At 39.2% G+C, this 19,301-nt stretch overlaps 2 protein-coding genes across 8 annotated transcripts in view; one reads left to right on the top strand and one right to left on the bottom strand.

The window, feature by feature from the left end:
• Positions 1 to 11,559, bottom strand: part of wnk1b (WNK lysine deficient protein kinase 1b) — a 138,967-nt gene extending 127,408 nt beyond the window's left edge. For 5 of the 6 annotated variants that reach the window (XM_052030827.1, XM_052030823.1, XM_052030825.1 and 2 more), the window contains exon 1: positions 9,735 to 11,558. In XM_052030827.1, coding sequence (XP_051886787.1) covers positions 9,735 to 10,547 — 813 coding nt within the window. In that variant the 5' untranslated portion in view covers positions 10,548 to 11,558. Of the gene's footprint in view, positions 1 to 9,734 lie in introns of all 6 variants that reach the window. The other variant, XM_052030822.1, reaches the window with a different exon arrangement.
• LOC127578636 (ninjurin-2-like) overlaps positions 1 to 19,301 on the top strand; it is a 223,742-nt gene that overhangs the window by 27,082 nt on the left and 177,359 nt on the right. The gene's annotated exons all lie outside the window — the stretch shown is intronic.

Below are 19,301 nucleotides of genomic sequence, written 5' to 3'. Positions count from 1 at the left end.
TTGTTAAAGGCAGTTGGTTAGAATGGTTGCATCTCCATCTTTCTTCAAAACCTCAACTTGTTTGACAATAGATGTGAGGTTCATGTCTCTTCTCCAAACTGCCCCAATAAGTCAGGGAAGGAGAACACTGTTCACTGTGTCAAAAAAAACTGCTGGGAGGAATTCATTCCTGATGCAGCCTCCACCCAAAACATCAACCCATCTCTGCCTCCACAGATGCTGCCTGACCCACTGAGTTCCTCCAGAGACTTTGTTCCAGATTTCAGCATCCGCAGTCTCATGTCTCCATTACACTGTCATTTTGGATCCAGCATCACTTGCTCACCAGTAAGCAGGCCCTTGTACACCAATGATCAGTGATTTATCTTTTCTGTGCAATACCTTATACAATATCAACGAAAATCTTTGTTATGGATACTTCAAAATCACATTCATCTTTCTAATCTTCCAAATGGCAGACTGAAAAACACTGAAAAGACCAAGTATAAACCCCAAGCTAATTTATTTCATAAATAACGGTGAACAATGCTTATAATTCATTACCAACACTGAAGCACTTGTCAAAACAATGCACGTCACACACTCACATTTAGGGTGCTCGATATAAACTTTCTGAAACTGGAGGCAAATTTCTGTCTCCTTTTCCCTTCTCTCCAGACTGCTCATTTTAGTTTGCCCTTTTTAATTGGGCCAGCTAGATTTCCAATCTTCTCTTAGTATTTCATAGCTGACAAGGTTGACAATCTAACACAGAAAGATTTCTAATGAACTATTGCCTCAATTTATCCTGAACGTGAGGTTATTCGCCCAGTTGCTTTGTCTGCATGTGATTCCAACAAGATAAACTGGAAAGTTCATTCCCAAAAAGTGGTATGAATTGAAGTTCCTGTGACTAGAATTCCACTTATCATTGTCCAACATTTAATTTAGACAACATTTCTCTTTAGGCCAGATGGTGAAACATCACAAAATTGTAAGTCATATCCAGCCAAAGCCCAAAATATTCTAGTTTACGCTCAATTTATCCAATGAATATAGTTAAACGGTATACTATTATATTTTTCTGTGCCTCACTGATCTTCACTGGTTTTCAATCGGATTTTATAGAATATCCTGTAAACCAGCAGAAATTAACTCAATTCCACAACACACCATTAAACAAGCTAAGAGACAGTTGGAAAACAATCACAAAACTCAAAATATAAACCAAATTCCCTTCAGTTTAGCTCTAGATCTTTAAATAAAAAGACTTTCCATTTCCTTTCAAATGTTCACAAAACCATTGTTTGTCAGTCGTCTTCATGAAAAAGATCAACTGACGTTAGCAGCCCAGGTTTAGAGAAATAGGTTTTGAAGCACAGGATTAAGAATACTTGCTTCAAATTAAAAAACACAAATGAGCAATGATCCATAAACCTCAAATGGGACATCAATTACGCATTTTATTACAGCACAGAATTGCTTTCTCAATACACATTAATTGTCTGCAAAATGCACAAACAATAAAGAGGTCTATATAATAGGACATCACCACCTTAACTAGTGCAGTTGCATCTTTTAAGACATGCAGCAAGGTGAAAATACTGAATTTCCTCAGCCAATCCAATTATTGCAAATATCTTCTGATGTTGTACATTCTTCATCCATTTTTCACTAGCCAAAAAGAATTACCCAACTACTTCCATTACCACTATCCCTGAAGCATTAATGTCCTTTCCAAATCAGTTTACTTAGGACACTTGAAAGAATTCCAAATAGATAATTCAAAAAAATTTACAAAACAATGAAGTCAGCAGCACAAAGAATGCAACATACTATGGCAGAATGGTATTAAGTGGGTTTGTAACGGCAATTCCTGTGCACTAACCAGTCTCAATTGTACAATTTAAAGAATGCCTGGACTATTGGCTTCCTTAAGGAAATAACAAGTTTAACAATGTTTAAGTATCCAGCCTGCTCCTGTACATCTCATGCCAATTATGTAATAGAGCATTTTTTTTTCAAATTATTGCTCACCTAAAGAAACTGAGTAGAAGATGTTAAGAGCCAAGTTTCAAATATATAACAATTAATATTTCAATGAGGTCAAAGCTAACAGAATAGACAAGAAGGAACCCATGCATCTAGAATATATGCATCTTCAAAAGGTACTAGATAAAGCCTCAAAGAAAGTTGCAAAGAGAAAGTTAAATGAGTGGACAAGGTGGCAGCAAACAGAAAAGAGGACTGCCAATTCGGGCAAAACAAAACTACTGGATGAATTCAGTGGGTCAGGCAGCATCTGTTGAAGCAGAGATTTTGTTTTATTTCAAAAATAAACTTTAGTCATAACAAAATATATATACAAAAAGAAAGTACAGAACTGTTATATGGTCAAACATTCAGTAGTGTTAATTGTTTAAAAAAATTGTAGCACCATTGCCACTCGTGCCCCCACCTGCGCACTCCCCCAGGGCATTACACCCTTTCATCATCTTGGGGGGTTGGGAGATGTGTAGAGAGGAAATAGTCAGTATAAAAAGGTGAGGGGCAGGAGCAAGGCAGGAGCTGGCAAGCAATAGGTGGAACCAGGCAAGGAGGGGGATGGTGGGCAGATTGTGCCAGGTGGGGGACAGATGGGTGGGGGTAGAAACAGAGACTGGAAAATGATTAATGGAGACAAAGGGCTGCAGTTTCTGGAATCTGGTAAGTAAGGAAGGTGATGTGGAACCAATGGGGGAAGGGATAGGAGACCCAGTGGGTTAAGCGTGTGGGTGATATACAGATGGAATCACCTGCCAGCTCCCGAATCACCCTACCTCCTTATGTCTTTCTACTGGCTATCTCCCTTCTATACTCTCAGATACAGGGTCTCAAGCGGAATCATTGACTCTCCCTCTGCCTCCACAAATGTTGTCTCACCCGCTGAGTTCCTCCAGCAGTTTGTTTTTTGCTCCAGATTCCAGCATCCACAATCTAACGTTAGCCATTTCGGACTAAGATGCAGCAAAGCTTGACGTGAAGGGCTATAAATCTGGATTTCTCAACCCCAGTTGATCAAGGATATTCAATCACTGAGTACAGTCAACACTGAGGTTGATATGTATTTAAACACTGAAGAAATGTGAGAATCGAGCAATTAGTAGAATTTAAAGACCAGATCAAAGATTTCAATGGAAAGCTGACCTGATTTGAAAGTGAATGGCAAATTCTTCAATTTCTTATCTTTGTAGTGTGCGAAAGTATATAAAATGCATATTGTACTTTGCTTTGAAATTTAGATCCATTTCTTAAATGGAGTATAACACACATACATTACTACATCAGACACTTAGCATGTGCAACCACGAATGAATTTCTATCCACAAACCAGTGCACTCGGTCAGTCTTTTTATTTAATAACCAGAAGTTTGGAAAAGCTGATTATTTTCCTGCACTCAACCAATATTTAACAGCAACAAAACATTGTGAGATTAAAGGGGCTAGACAAAATAATATGGAGGATTACATCATAATGATGTTGTACTTATTAAATCAGTCCTTCAACTTAAAGAAAAGTCACACTTTATTTTCATTTAATTAAGTTGGGTAGGTCAGAGCAGCAGTGGGAAAGCATTCGAGGTAGTAATCACAAGTTGGTTACATTTCGCATGCTTATGAGAAAAGATAAAGATAGGTCAGAAGCGAAATTTCAATTTCAGAGCAAGGATAAAGGTATGACTTCACAAAAGTGGATAAAAACAACTAAGGTAAATCACCATCACAGCAATGGAATACACAAGAAATAGAATATTCAGAACAAATATGCTCCAATTGAGAAAAATGGTAGAGTTCTCAATACAAGAACTCACAAGATCTCTCCTAGTCACCAATCCCTTGGATGTTCAGGAGCATACAAGATGGAATAAGCCAAAAGAAAAGCTGGAACATAGAAAGAAACAACAAATCTAAATAAGTAGATGCAAGAGATTCTGCAGATGCTGGAATCTGGAGCAACACACAAAATGCTAGAGGAACTCAACTCATCAGGCAGCATCTATGGAGTGAAATAAACAGTTGACAATTCAGGTCGAGATCTCGACTAAAAGTGGAGTTTTAAAATAGAGAAAGAAGATTGGGAAGATAAAGGGTACATGAAAAAAATTAGTAAATCTAAAAACAAAAATCAAGAACTGCCCAAATATTGGTTACACAAGTAGATAAAAGGAAAAGAGGATAAAGAGTAAGGATTTATTAAAATTCAAAACATTAGCCCAAATTGAGAGGTAGAATAGGTTTTTTTTGGAAAAAGTCTTCACAAGTGGAGTGGAGGTGGGAACAGAAGGGAAACAAAAACAATGAAATTGAAAATGTGAAATATCATCTAGCACCTTTAAGAATGTCCAAGTTCACTTCATCATAAACAAATTGTTGGAAACACTCAAAGTCAGGCAGCACCTCTAGAAAGAGAAACAAAATTAATGTTTCAAGTTAAAGACCCTTGATTCAATTTCCAGTATCAGTTTTTTGTCCCCCCCATTTTAATTTACAGAAGCATATACCAGGCTGTTAAAAGAGAAAATAGACAGACCTTGATTTCTAATACTCTGCGGCTAAAGAATTGTTGGTAGGCTGCACAAATATTACATTTGTAGTATTATGTTTAAAAAGTCAAGAAAGGGATTGAAGGAGCAATTATAATCAGTCTAATAGTGTTAGGAAAAATATAGGAAAAAATTGAATGGTACAAATCACTTATAACGACACAGTTTAATCAAGGATGGTATGCATCTGATAAGCAAAAGGTACTAAACTCACATTAACAATTTTTTTTTGAAAAGGTTACAAAAGGAATGGATGAAGATAGACCACTTCATGAGTTGTCTACATTTTATGTCTGGATTTTAGCAAGACATTTGACAAGATCCCACATGGGAGACCAATTATGAAAGTAAAAGCACCTTGAATGGAAAATTGTTCAAATTGGTTAATAGTTGACAGAAGTTTAGGGAAGAGGAAGACTATACAAAATAGATTCACTGATTTGTCGATAATTAAAGATACTAAAATTGCCCTTCTGGATGAAGAAAATAGTAAGCAGTAGAAGATAACATACTGGTGCAGTAGATGAAGTCATAAATAAAGTTTAATCCATGAAAGAACACTGCATATGGAAAAAGAAATAAAGGGAAAGATGTACAATACATGGCAGGTCACCTCTCGATGCAAAGGAACATAGGGATAGAAACAAAGTGCTGGAAACATCCAGCAAGCCAGACAACATTCACGGAAAGAGAAAGTTATTGTTTCAGATCAGAGATCCCTCACCAAAACTGATAAAACTAGTTAAGTGTGGTGGGAGACAGATGGTTAGAATGAAAAGAATCTCTCTGATATGGCAAGGTTAAGGTTGCCATGGTGATAACCTGTTGGTTGATAGTTCAATAAGAGGCTGAGTTAGGGGAGACAAAGTACCCTCCATACTTCAACAGTTTCCAATGCTCTCATCCCAACCAGCTCATTTTACCAGAGACATATAATGCCTCTACATTTTCCATCCCTACATTAGAAGTGCTCTGTACTTCTTCCCTGAAGAGTTTCAACTTCTTCCTCTCAACCAACACACTCATTTGCTTGGCTGAATTTGATCTCAAACTGAACAACAACTTCAACTCTCCTCAATTTCTCCAGATTAAAAAGGTATAGCAATGGGCCCAAGCTATTATTGCATGATACACAGAACAGACCTCAGTTCAGGCCTGCTTGGGGCTCCCTCTATCAACACTTCTGGTACAGTGATGATTGTATTGGTGCTGCTTCCTGCACTTTTACAGAACTCTAAAATTTCATTACTTTTGCTGTCATGTTCCAACCTTCTCACCTTCACATGGTCCTCCACTTACTCATTTCCTGGATATTTCCAAGAGGATAAATTAGCAACAAATATCAATTACAAGCCCAAAGATTTTTTTTTAAACCGCTATCTCAACTACTCTTCCTCCAAACATAGCTCCTGCAAGGACACCATCTAAACCAATGTGACTTCCCACTCATGCCTCAGTTGTTTACCTTCTTGCTGAACCATGGCTTCCCCAATACCATTGTTGACTGAACCCTTGTTATCTTATTTATTTTCTGCATCTCTACATTCACCCCTTTTCCTCCAGGACAGATAGTTATGATAGAGTTCCTCAGGTCCTGACTTTCCATCCCACCAACATCTACATTCAATGGAATATCCTTCACAATGCCCATCACCAGTGAGGTGTCACCACCAGACACATCTTTCCAAAGGGACCACTTCTTTCGAAATTCCTTGTTACATTCTTCCAATTCCACTTCTCATTGCATTTTCTTATGCAACCACAAAAGATGCAACACGTCCTTTTACCTTTACTCTTTCCACTATCCAGGAACCCCAAACAATCCTTTTAGATTAAGCAGTGATTCACTTGCACCTCCAAACCAGCAAGCTGCATTTGATGCTCACAATATTGTCTCCTCCATGTTCGAGAAACCAAATGCAGATTGGGAGGAGGGGGGGTGACCCCACTTTGGAGAGCAGCTATGTTCAGTCCACAGGAGTGATCCTGAGCTTCCTGCTGCCTGCCACTTTAATTCTCCATCCAACTCCTGTCTGTAACCCCCTTCACTGTTTTAACAAGGACCACCAGGTGCTCAAGGAACAATACCACATCTTCCATCTGGATATATCTTAGCATTCCAAACTCAATAATGAATTCAGAAACTTTAAGCAACTCATTTTCTCTTTGTATCAGAACTGACTAGTTCCAATGCAGGACAACCACCTGTAATTTGACATAATTTTTCTCATTTTACTTGCATGGCCTGACCTGCTGCACACTTGCTACAGCTTTCACCTTCCCTTTGTTTGGGTTCTCTGTCTTCATTAACCTACTGATCAGATGGCTTCATCAAAAGTTTATCACCATGGCAACACCAGCTTCACCCTATCAGAGATATTCCTTTTGTCCAATCCATCCATCATCCCCTGCACTCTCTTCAAGTTGTTTTCTCACTTTGCCATTTCAATGAAACACCTTCAACCTAGAACATTACTTCTTTTTTCAGAGACTGCCTGACCCATTGAATGTTTGCAGCAATTTCATATTTCCAGTATCTGCAATTTTTTTTTTTGTTATTTTCAGAGGAACATAGGGATTCCAAGTGCACATCCACAAATCCTTAGAGACACAGGAGAGATGGATAAAGTAGTTTCGATGGCATACAGGATACTTGGCTTTACTGGCTGAGGCACAGACTAGCAGGGAGGACATAGCTAGAGAAATGTGTAGAGTTCTGGTCACCACTTTACAGGATGAATATGATACCACTAGAGGGTGCAGAGGAGATTTACGAGGATGTTGCCGGCTTGCAAAATTTTAGTTATGAAGCGAGATTAGCTAGGCTGGGTCTTTTATTCTTTGGAGCATAGGAAATTTGATGAAAGTATGAAAATTACAAGAAACACAGCATGGGTATACAAAATGAATCTAATATCTTATTATTCATTTTGCAAGTAGCATCACTGGCAATTCTAACATTTTTAGCCCTTAGGGTTGTGCTGAGTCCCTTGAAAACACCACAGTCTTTTGTTAGTTGAGTACCAGCACAGTGTTCTAAGAAGGAAGCTCCTGGATTGAGATTCAATGATCACGAAGTAAGGATGATATTTCCAAATTAATTTTCAGTTTGGGTGACAACAGCCACAAACACCTGTAGTCCAAACATCAGCCCATGCCCAAGATATTTTAAGTCTATGAACATAAATAGCTTCATTTTCTGAGTAGCAAATTAAATTTAACATTACAAATTTTGACAATGGCCTCACATTCAAACTTTGTAGCCATTTTTGGGTAATCATTTTAATACTGCTAAATTGCCAGCCAACATTCTGCACAAAAATCATTTTTATGAATAGTGAACAGTCTTTGGGAAAATAAGATCAATTTAAAATGTAGCACCCTGAACATAACTATTTACTTACAACATTAATGCATAAAGCACAAAAATATAAAACCCACAATAATTCAAACAACAACCTTTGCATATTACAAACAAATCACTGGAAGTAGAAAATACATGAAATATTTAGTGGGTCAGGCAGCAATGGTGTAAAGGGGAAGGTAAGATTAACAACTCAAATTGATACTATTTAACCAGAAAAAAATTGCTATGCATGTCTGGAATAAATCTCCAAGTCACACTAACATGTCATGAGAACTTTCAAAACTGACATTGCAAGAGAAGTTGAAATTGAAACTGGATTGAAAGTTATGAATAATTAAATATTTTGGAGCCTACTTCAAACTTCATTGCTGCTATTCAAGTTTCCCTGGAGCTCTGAAAAGCTAGCAATGAAAGGGATACAGAACCAAGAAGCTTTCCAAGGTAGGTGATTTTGTTAGCACCCTTTGTAGGCCACAAGAGCAAGAAGTCACCCCCAGCCTTTCTGGAAGCAGTTGGCCAATATCAACGACCTTCCCCATGTCTTCAGCCAGGTGAAAGCAATAATCTACACATAATTCCCTGACTCCTTCTACCCCTACTCCCATCCTGGCCTTATCCTTTTCCAGCCCATGCTGCAAGTAAATATTCTCCTCTTAACCTCAATTGTTGCCCTTCCAGCTGTAAGCATTCCCTTCTATCACCACCCGTTCATAAGTTAAATAGAAGACACAGAAGTTCAGTGATATCTTCACATATAAATTCTTCTTGCATTTTTGAACTTCCACTGTATCCATCACTTACATGAGTCACTGCAAAGGCAGCACTGCACTGTGAGAGATACAGCCAAATCAAATGCTGTCATATTCATGCCCATCTTCATAACAAATCCTCAGACATAACTCTAAGAGCAGGGGATACATCTGAAGTTCTGCTAGGTATCAATCCCTCAATTAATATCATTAAAACAAATTATCTGGTCACTTTGTTGATTGTGTGACATTAAATGTCACAATTGTGTGACTTTAATGCAAATATCTACACAAACTAGCAGACATTTCTTGCATTAAACTAAAATTTCAAAGAAAACAGCATCATTAACCTTTCAGGATGATAACATGCATTAATAGAAATATGCAAATACACAGACAAGGTATTCACTACAGTCTCTTGAATAACTACAGTGCTGCACAATAATTAATGATCAGATATGTTTACTGAAAGTCAACATTTTAGACATCACAAAAAAAATTTGTACAAAGCATCAATTTATGAAGGTCCCCAATTCAGTATTCACTCTGTCCCACATTAGCTGATTTAGGTAATGGTGATGGTAGAAGCCCAAAAACCCAAACACTCAACAATGTAGTACAAAAAACTCCCAATTCAGCTGAGAATTTGCTAATCCCTATTAAAATTCTTTAGTCATCCAATATTAATGCATCAGCCATAGTCAAAACTGCCAATGTCCACTATCTAGGTTTACACAGAGAAATTATAGATAGCCATTATTAAAACAAAACCTGAGCAAGGCAAAAGTGAAAGGTCAGGTCAAGAAAAGCAATTAGCCTTTTTAGTAAATATAAATACATTTAAAAAAAGCCAAACTTCCTCTTTTTCAAATTATGCTTCAATGCGGCAAGGATCATTGTCAATCAACCCCAGTTTGAGTCTCAAGTAAAATTTGACACCATCTTTGGTACTGCTAGGTTTCCCTCACTCAGAGTCAACGCTGATGTAACATGAAATATAAAGAGGACGATCTTAATTATTCCAAACTGGACCTCCCGCGGAAGCATGAAATTTACCTGCAATTCACACCAAGCTACTTCAACAGTTGTTTCCGTGTCTAGACCCTTATAGACAGTTTTGAAAGATCCTCTCCCAATTTCTATGTCAAACTTCAAAAACCTCCCATCAGGGGAAGTTGCCACAGCCTTTGTCTCTATTTCTTCATTATCCTCCTGCGCCTTCCTCTCGAGATTCCTTGCCTCCTCCGCCTCTCGGTTCTCCGCACTGTCCTCTTCGCTGACTTTCGACTCGACCTCCTCCTTGATTGGAACAGCTTTTTGTTTTTTTCTGTCTTTGCTGATGATGCTGCCAGATGTACTCACAGCATGACTGCAAACGTAGACATCGGGCGAACGGATAGGGGGCCGAGATGGTTCATCGCCAATACCTGCGACCCTGTTTCCATCTTTCGCACTGCCATCAGTGCAATTTTCGCATTTGTCTTCGCCAATTACAGGAACTGCAGTAGACACTGGGTCAACGGGAGTTGTCTGTACTGGAGGCGGTGCTTCGCTATTATTGGTGACACCGCTTATTAATATGGTTGCATTGTCCGATTCAGGCGGAGAAACGATAATGCTGGTCTTACTGGGCAAGTGGTCCAATGCGGTTACGTTGGAATCGCAGATCACACTCCTCCTAATAAAACGTTGGTGCTCTGCTTTGCTGTCCTTGTCCATTGTATGCCTCCGCCTCCTGAGGGCGTTGAACTCTTCCTTTTTTCTCATACTTACTCCAAGACGTTCTCCTATTGTAGTATCAGAACTGGAATTGGTACCATTTTTAGGAGGACGCAATAATGAACCAATTTTGTCTGCGCTTTCTGACATTGCCACAAGAAAACCGATTGGCAATCGGCTTCAAAACAAAACAAAATGCAGTGGTTCCTCTCTAACCCAAAATTTCAACGCAAGGGAAATGCAATCTTTTTAAGTTAACTACAAGGAGACGATTGCAAACCAATTTTTTTTTAAATACAAAATAATTCCATACTATTTTTGTGCAAAGGGTCGGATCCCCGGAACACTGACGTTCCTTTAAAAAAGAGACAAAAAATACTGTCCACCTCAGTCAGTTGCAATGCAGCGTGATAAACATGGACCATCTGATGTGATCCGTCCATCCTTAATTTAAAAATCCGAAACCGCTTTCATTCAGTCTCAATTTCTCAGGAGAGTAAAGGAATTTAAAATGGAAAAGAGAAGACTGTCAGTGAAAACAGCGAAAATAGTTCCTTTTTTCCTCAATTTAAGGTCCAGAAATTATTTTTTAACTTGTTCCTCCTCCAAAAAAACGCACAATCAAAGTAACGACCTGTATAGTTCTCTCAACAGCAGAACAGCCCCACGGATACAGCGAATATGTGGAGACTTTTTTTTAAAACATCGATGATGTACAGCGCCACAACCGTTCCGTCGATGTCCGTAAAGGCTCTGGTTCCAAAGCTTTCAAAATGGATGCGATGAATCTGTCGAGCTTTTCTTAAAAAGTCAACAAATGATGATGACAAGAAAAGACCGTCCACACTGCCGCTCAGGAACGGCCTGGGAGCAACAATAGAAACCACAGGGCAAGATCAAGCTGCCCGGGGAGAGGCTCTCACTGCGGTCCCTTCCACATACGTAACATCCCGGCTTCTTCCTCTCTACCACTGGAACCGATTTTTCAACAAAAGAAAATCGCCAATAGTCCACTTCTTACAAATGGTATAAGTTCGAGCCCGGGCCCCCCACGTAAGAAGGGGGGGCGAAGATGGGTGCCTATCCCGCCTGTCAGATCAGAGATACACACACTCTTCTTCCCAACTGTAAATGGCGGACACACTCTCTTCCACTCACTGACTGAGACCTACCGAGAAGCTCAGCGCTCGAGCTCAAGGCGTCAAACTCACGTGTGTGATACCCAGCACAGGGGGTAGATGGGAAACGTAGTTTTAGCTTTCCAACGGACACCATTGGGATGCAACACGATTTGAACCACGCAAAAAAAACACTTGGACTACAATTCCCATCATTCAGCGGGGGTATTTCGGTTGGTGGCGTTTATTCGCCCCGCCTACTTTGCGCGGAGCGAGCTGCGAGCACGTTGGGGCTGGCACGTGATGTGGACAATGGGGTGGATGAGGAGGATGTGCCGAGTGCGCCAAGGGAGGGGTGAGGCTGTTCTCCCGAGGCTCAGTCATTCATTTATCCGTTTAAATCCTCAAAGAGAAAGTACCGGCTTTATGAAAAAAAATGTGCAGCCACCATCCCCTCGTCCATTGTTCAAAGTACGTCTGATATAAATCACACGGAAACATATCGGTGCGTGATGGCGTGATACTGACATTCTCTCTGGGACGGTCTGCTGCCTGGGATTAAATAAAACTGTTGGAAATGAACCCAGTCCGAAATAAACATGTAGAATACTCGTTACGATACCTGGACAGACAAGGCAGGTTACTATAACCTTTACAATGTATTCCATTGATCAGAATTCATTTTATTTCTATTTCCGGTACCAAGGTCCTCTTGGGTATTGCAGCATCGGAGAAGAAGGAATTAACACGAAATCCTGGTGAAACGTGTCATTTTCATTTGCCTTCCTACACATCTTAAATTGTTAGACTATTTATTCTGCACATCAAGAAAATTAGAGGATTACGGAAATGAGGACGTAACATGGATAAGACACAGGATCAACTAAGATTTTATTGAACGGCAGGACAGGATCGAAGGACCGCATGGCCTACTCCGGCTTTTATTTGTTAATGGCCTTGGGTTCTGCACACCAGCGGTTTAATAAGCACCACTGCTAGGTTATGGGCCAACTTTTATAAATGGGAGTGTACATGAGATTTTAAGTGAAAGTATTACTTTAGTTAAGCTAATTAATCTCCCAATCAACGGAATACATTAATGGGCTCCTATATTATGGAAAGATGTATGAGAACAGACCAGTACATAACAAATTGTAAATCTTCACTTGGTATGTCTTGGAAACCCCAGCTGAGGTCAGAAGCTTCCTGTATGTATGGCTCCTGGTGCCAACTCATTTTCTAACTATGTTTTGTAACAATTATTAAGATTGGGGTAATTTTCACTGGAGGCATTAGCAGGATGCTATTCTTACAGCTGGAAGGAGGGTGGTTGAACAGATAGAAATGATTTATATCTTGGTTGGTTAATGTCAGAAATTGAAAGAGTCATCTATAAAAAGTTTAGGCATCCTACCACTATCAGAAAATTAAGCAGCATATGGAAGGCTTAAATATTTAGTGTGTAGTTATCCCCACATTACTATTTGAATATCATTACTGAAATATTAGAAAAGTTACAGAGTAAATCAAAATCAATGGCTCCAATGCTTTAGGTTTGCATGAGAAACATACAAATAATCCATCTTCTCACAGTATTGTTCTTGGCTCTTTATATCTTGGATACTTTTCATATTCCTTTTAACAAACTCATCCTTATGGTGAATGGAAATAGATAAGATGGAGCTAAAAGTTGAAGCATAATCCAACATGGGACTGTGGAAACCAAGGAGCATCCTGTGAACACTTGGGTCATTGTCCAGATGAATATTTTCTATTAGTTCCTAACTGCCAGAGCCATTGGTGAACAACTCAGATCTGGAAACTTAATTTTGCTTTCTGAGCTATCATACAAAAATAAGTGCAAAATCAACTTAAATTTTAATCATAAATTGGCTTGTTATTAATGATAGCTCAAAAACTGGAAGCTGATAGCTAGAAATGAAGGAGGAGGAATACTGCATCAATGCAGTAATGTGCAACGCAGTTAGTGTTGAGGCATTGTGAAGGATTAAAGCAAAGGGAACATTTCTCTGAACCAAACCCATACTTCCTAGAAAACCTGGGTGTAGAAAATATAAAAATGATTACTATCCAGCATATAACTTCTTGATTTGAAAAGCACAACTTTCTCAGTTTCTTAAGAACCAGAGAGTTTTATCATGCCATATTTGTTACTTTGATATTTTAAAGAAACAAAATGGCTAACATTATGTTACTATTATGGTACAAGTAACCTATAGTTATGTTTCGGGGATTTGCATTTAATTCAGCATCACTAGTCACCCTGACAAATGGACCACTGGTGCCCCATAATTTGAAATATGCTGTTAACTGCCAAACAACTCAAAAATTAAAAATAAAAAAAGCTTTGACACTGAACACTGGCCTATTGGTTTTGTGGCTTTCTTAAAATTTAGTGAGTGTCTCTGGCAAGCAGGCATTAATTTCCTACCCCTATTGGCACTTGTGAAGCTGGTGGTGAGGACCATCTTGAATCACTGCAATCCTTCTGGTGAAGTTCCAAGATTTAGACCCAGAGTAATAGCAATGCATTTTCTAGATGGTAACAATGTGGCCTCTGTGCACCAGTGGTGGAAGAAAGTAATTTTTAGATTAGTGAATGAGGTATCAATCAATCATGATGCTTTGTCATGGATGGTGTTGACCTACCTGAGTGTTGTTGGTGCTGCGCTCATCCAAGCAAGTGGAGAGTGTTCCATTTAATTCCTGAAATGAACCTTGTAGATAACGGAAAGGGTTTAGGGTGTCAAGAGGTGAGTAACTCATGGTAGGATACCAGCCTCTGACTTGCTTTTATTCCCTCAGTATTTATGTAGCTGGTCCAGTTGAGTTTCTGCTCAATGATGACACCGCTCCCCCCCCCCCCCCCCCACCACAGCAGGTTGGCATTAGGGCACTTGGTCATGGTAATGCCATTGAAGATCAATGTTTGGTGGGGATACCCATTCTTAAGGAAGATGGTTATTGTCACTTTGGTGGCAGTGTTCCTGGCCACATATCAGCCCATGCCTGAATATTGTCTGGGTCTTGCCGCAAATTGACATGGACTGCTTAATTTTCTGAGGAGTTGTAAGTCAGATTGAACAATCTGCTACCATCAGCGGACAGCCCCCACTTCTGACCTTGTTATGGAAGGAAGGCCATTGAAGATGCCTCTGATAATGGTTGGGCTTAGGATAATAGCCTGATGATCTCCTGCAGTCATATTCTGGGGCTGGGTTATTTGAACTCCAACAACCTTTTCTGGGAGCTATGACTCCAACCTTGGAGTGTGTTTACTTTGATACCCTTGACTTATGTTTTACTTAGGCTCATTGACGCCTCACTCAATCAAATGCTGCTTTGGTGTCAAAGGCTGTCACTCACACCTCACCTGCAGAAATCAGCTCTTTGGTCCATGTTTGGACCTAGGGTGTAATAAGGCCAGGAATCTAAATATCCCAGCAAAACCACACTAGACATCCATTTTGCTGTATGGTATTACCATCAAATTTAATGGGATAATTTCAGATTACAGTAGCAGCCCATAAGTGGGCATTGACTATCATCAGCTACAGAGTGATTTTGTACTACAATCTGTAACCTCAACCGCAACATATCTCTCTCAATCTACCAGAATAACTGCTAGTTCAATGAAGAATGTAAAAGGACCTATACTGTAATTCAGGTGACAAAAACGAGGCTAAAGCACTGGTAATCAACTTACAATGGAAGTAGGTGATCCGTCTCGGGCTTCTCTTGAAGCTATCACAATCATCACAGAAGCTACTTATCAGCCCATACCTGAAAGTTATCTGATTCTTGCTACATATAGGTTTGATCTGCTTCATTATCTGAAGAGTCATGAATAGAATTGAACACTGTAGTCTGAAAATCCCCATTTATGATATTATTGAGGGAAGGTCATTGATGAAGCATTTCAATACAATTCACCCTTAAACATCTTGAGAAATTCCTGTAACGATGTCCTTGACTGAGATGATTGATCAAGGCTGGATCTCAGACAAGCAATCAAACCACAGAATAGATAAACCAAAAGAAGCAATGGAGGTACAGCTGGGTGTTATCAGCATATATGTGCAAACTGGCTCCATGGTCGTGAACAAGCTTGCTCCAACTAACGTAGACGAGAATGAGGAAGATTGAAATAGAGGTCTTTGAGTGTGAGATTCTGGGGATGATAGCATAGGAAACCATTTACAAATATGTACCAGCAACATTGAGACAGGTAAGAGTGGAACCAAGTAAGAAAGACCCACAGAGTTGGAAAAAATGGAGAAAGAAAAGTAGAAAAGGCTGGATGTCAAAGGGTGCAGAGAAACTGAGCATCATGATGAGTGATAAAGGAGCTGGTCATGATCAGGGAGGCTGTTATTTGTGACTGTGGTTATGGATGTTTTAGTGGTATGGGACAGGGAAAAATCTTTCAAAAGGCATTTGTGGGAAATTGCACAAATTTCAGAGCCTCAGAAAATCTATGTCAATTGTTAGTAGTAAAAAAGATTGGAGTCCATAATTTCAGACTTACTGAATACATGTGTAGCTTTGATTTAAAAAAGAAAAATATTTCTCTACATTGTAGACATTTGAATAAATCAATATTTCAAAATGTTCTTCGAATATTGTGGTCTTCAATCTGAGTTGGATTAATACAGTTTTTCGATTAATTTCAGTAATAATATAAAAGTGGAATGAAATACCAGCAACATTTACACCATTGTAGGAGTGAAACTTAAAGCAATGTACAGCATTTATTCACACCAGCCATTACAGCATCTCATGTGACCTTGGCTCAGAGAGTCACAAAGGAAATGCAGCAAGACATAGAACTCACAAGCAGTGTACAATAACAAAAATGCAAAAACCATTGTTTTAAAGGAAGGAAAGCAAAAACCGAACAGACCAAGACAGCATGCTTAAACCACATATTTCCTCCACTGTCTTGCTGCAAAACATTGCAGCTAATTTCAGTTGCTGACATCCATTTATCATAGAAAGTGTGTGCCTCATTCATGCCACACGTTTTAATAGCTCTGTTAAATGTTTTCAAATACATCCCAGCTGTAGCACTAAAGAACTGCACTCTGGAATAAGCTACATCTCAAGCCAAGTTGTTCCTGTACAGTAACAATACTGGCATCTACCCAACCATGTGTAGAATTGCCCAGGTATATCCTGTTCACAAAAAGCAGACAAATCAAATCCAACAAATCGATCTACTCTCCATCAGCAGCAAAGTAATGGAATCTGCCATTGACAGTGCTATCAAGCAGCACTTACCCACCATTAACCAATTACCAATGCCCTGTTTGGATTTCATCAGGATCAGTCAGCACAGTCTTAGTCCAAACATGGACCAGAGCTGAATTCTCGAGGTGAGATGACAGTGATTGCTCTTGACACCAAGGCAGCTGGTGGCTGAGTGTGGAAAAGAAGAGTCCTGGTAAAACTGAAGTTAATTTTATTCTTAACTCATCAATAAATGAAGCAGCCTATGCCTGCATGCAGCAAGACCCAAACAACATTCAGGCATAGGCTGATATGCAAGAGCAAATTTGAGCCAAAAAATCCCATTCAATGACCACCTTCAACAAGAGAGAGTCTAACCAGAGGTCCTTGACATTATCAGTGCTGAGTCTCCCACCATCTATTTCCAAGAGGTTAATGTTGACCAGAAACTCATTTGGACAAGCAGCATAAATACCAAGGCTACAAGAACTGGTTGGAGACTGGGTACACTGTTGTGAGCGACACACCTCTTGACATCCAAAGGGCTTTTCACTGTCTACAAGGTAGAATTCAAGAGCACGATGAAATACTCTCCACTTGCTTGCATGAGTGCAACAGCAACAATTCTCAAGAAGCTTGATGCCATCCGAGACAAACTTAACCGCTTGATCAGCACCCTGTCAGCCATCCTAAACCATCAGTGCACACTGCCTGCTGTGTCTACCATCTATGAAGTGCAGTGCACTTACTTCTTGGAAAGGCAAAAGTCATGAATTTTAGTTTCTGTCTCAAACTCAGTCCCTTAGTCAGTAATGCTATCCCTCTCCTTGTCTGAAACTAAACTAGAAATTTGCAACTTTGATTTACATTTGGCATCTAATATTCACTCCACCACATTAGACATTTCAACTACTGTGGTATTTATAATTCCACTCCTGCCATAGCACCTTTGCTGCTTTAATTCCCTGGACCTGACTCCCAAAGAATGCTCATCTCATTCCGTTCTTCATTAACTTGAGGCCTTTTTAGGTGTTATCTGTGTCCTGCTATCTGTGTCCTAGCTTGCTTTGCCCCATTCACTTGCTGGCCAACTGTTAAGCAAAAGGTGTAATTAAAAATTTTCATGCTGGCTTTTAACTTCTTGCATGGACTTGTCCCTTCCTTATTTTATAATTCCTTCCTGCTCTAAGGACCCTTGAGATCTCTTCTCTTATTCTGGCCTTTTCATCCACTGCTCCACCATTCTTCTTTTGTCAAGTTCCTCAGCTCTGGAATTCCCTTTCCAAACTTATTTGCCTCCGTGTCTCTTTGATCCTCTAAAACTCTCCTAAGTACCTCCTTCATTAGACCAAGCTTTCATTCATCTGCAGAAATGTCTCATGTGATTCATTATCTAACTTTGTTTCATGATGCTCTTATTATGCACCTTGAAATATATTTCTACATTGAAGACAATATATGAACGAAAGTTTTTGTTGTTTCTTTTCAAATTGTATACCCACAATTCAACATTGAATGTGTTCTAATTGTTATTTACATAATTCTATCCACATATTGATTTTATTCCTTTTGATATGCAAATATGTTGCTTGTTAGTATAAAATTGAATTTGTTCTTTGTTTATTCTGTTACATTACAGTTAAATCCATCTAAATTCATTTGCACAATATTAACTGCATATTCTGATCCTCCAGTACTACTTTAATGTTGTCTGCTTATTGACTGAGATTACAATTATTTGTTTACAATGTCATTTATGTGGATAAGGAATAACAGGAGTCCTTATACTGATGGCTGTGTTGCTTCTCATCACCTCCTCCCAGTCTGAGACTAGACCACTATGGAGTTCTCTGTTTCCTCTCTTTTAATCAAGTTTCTTTTTCAGACCCATATCGAGTCCTGGATTCCATTTTACTTCGTTGCTATTAGTTCACACAAAAACATGTTAAAATCCTTCTGAAAGTTCACATTTAGTATATTGTGGGTAGCTATGTTACCTACTTTGTTCAAAATATCCTCAGATTCTCTTTCAAACTGCTTTTTAATACAGATTCCATCGACTGTGTTCTCTCTTTGTAATTTTTTTCTTCAATTAATCCAATGGATCCCTTCGAATTACTGTAACCAATGTATCACAAATTTAACCCCCAGTCTCTTTTAATTTTCTTTCAGGTATAATAGTCAAATTATTTGAATCTTCAATAATTTCAACATAAGTAGCATCTAACCGATTTAAAAAAAAGCCCCGTGTTATTCATTGTACCTGATTGGCTAGATCTGTGCAACCATGGGGAGTTCCCTTCTCGCCATTCAGAGACCCAGGTGAAGCAGTGATTAACTTGCACTTCTTCCAATTTAGTGCATTGCATTTTGTGCTCAGGATGTGGTGTCCTTAGTTTGAGAATAGTGGTTTTCAACCTTTCATGCTGCGGCCCCCCAGAACGTGTCCTTGTTAGATGGCGGACCCCCCAAAGCCCACAAAATCAAACAATCGATAATTCATGCGTACAACACTTAAATTACTGCACATAGGCCC

This window comes from Pristis pectinata, chromosome 15 (assembly GCF_009764475.1).
Source record: "Pristis pectinata isolate sPriPec2 chromosome 15, sPriPec2.1.pri, whole genome shotgun sequence".
Taxonomy (NCBI): Eukaryota; Metazoa; Chordata; class Chondrichthyes; order Rhinopristiformes; family Pristidae; genus Pristis; species Pristis pectinata.
Note: the sequence above shows the minus strand (reverse complement) of the source record. Positions and strands in the feature narration are given on the sequence as shown.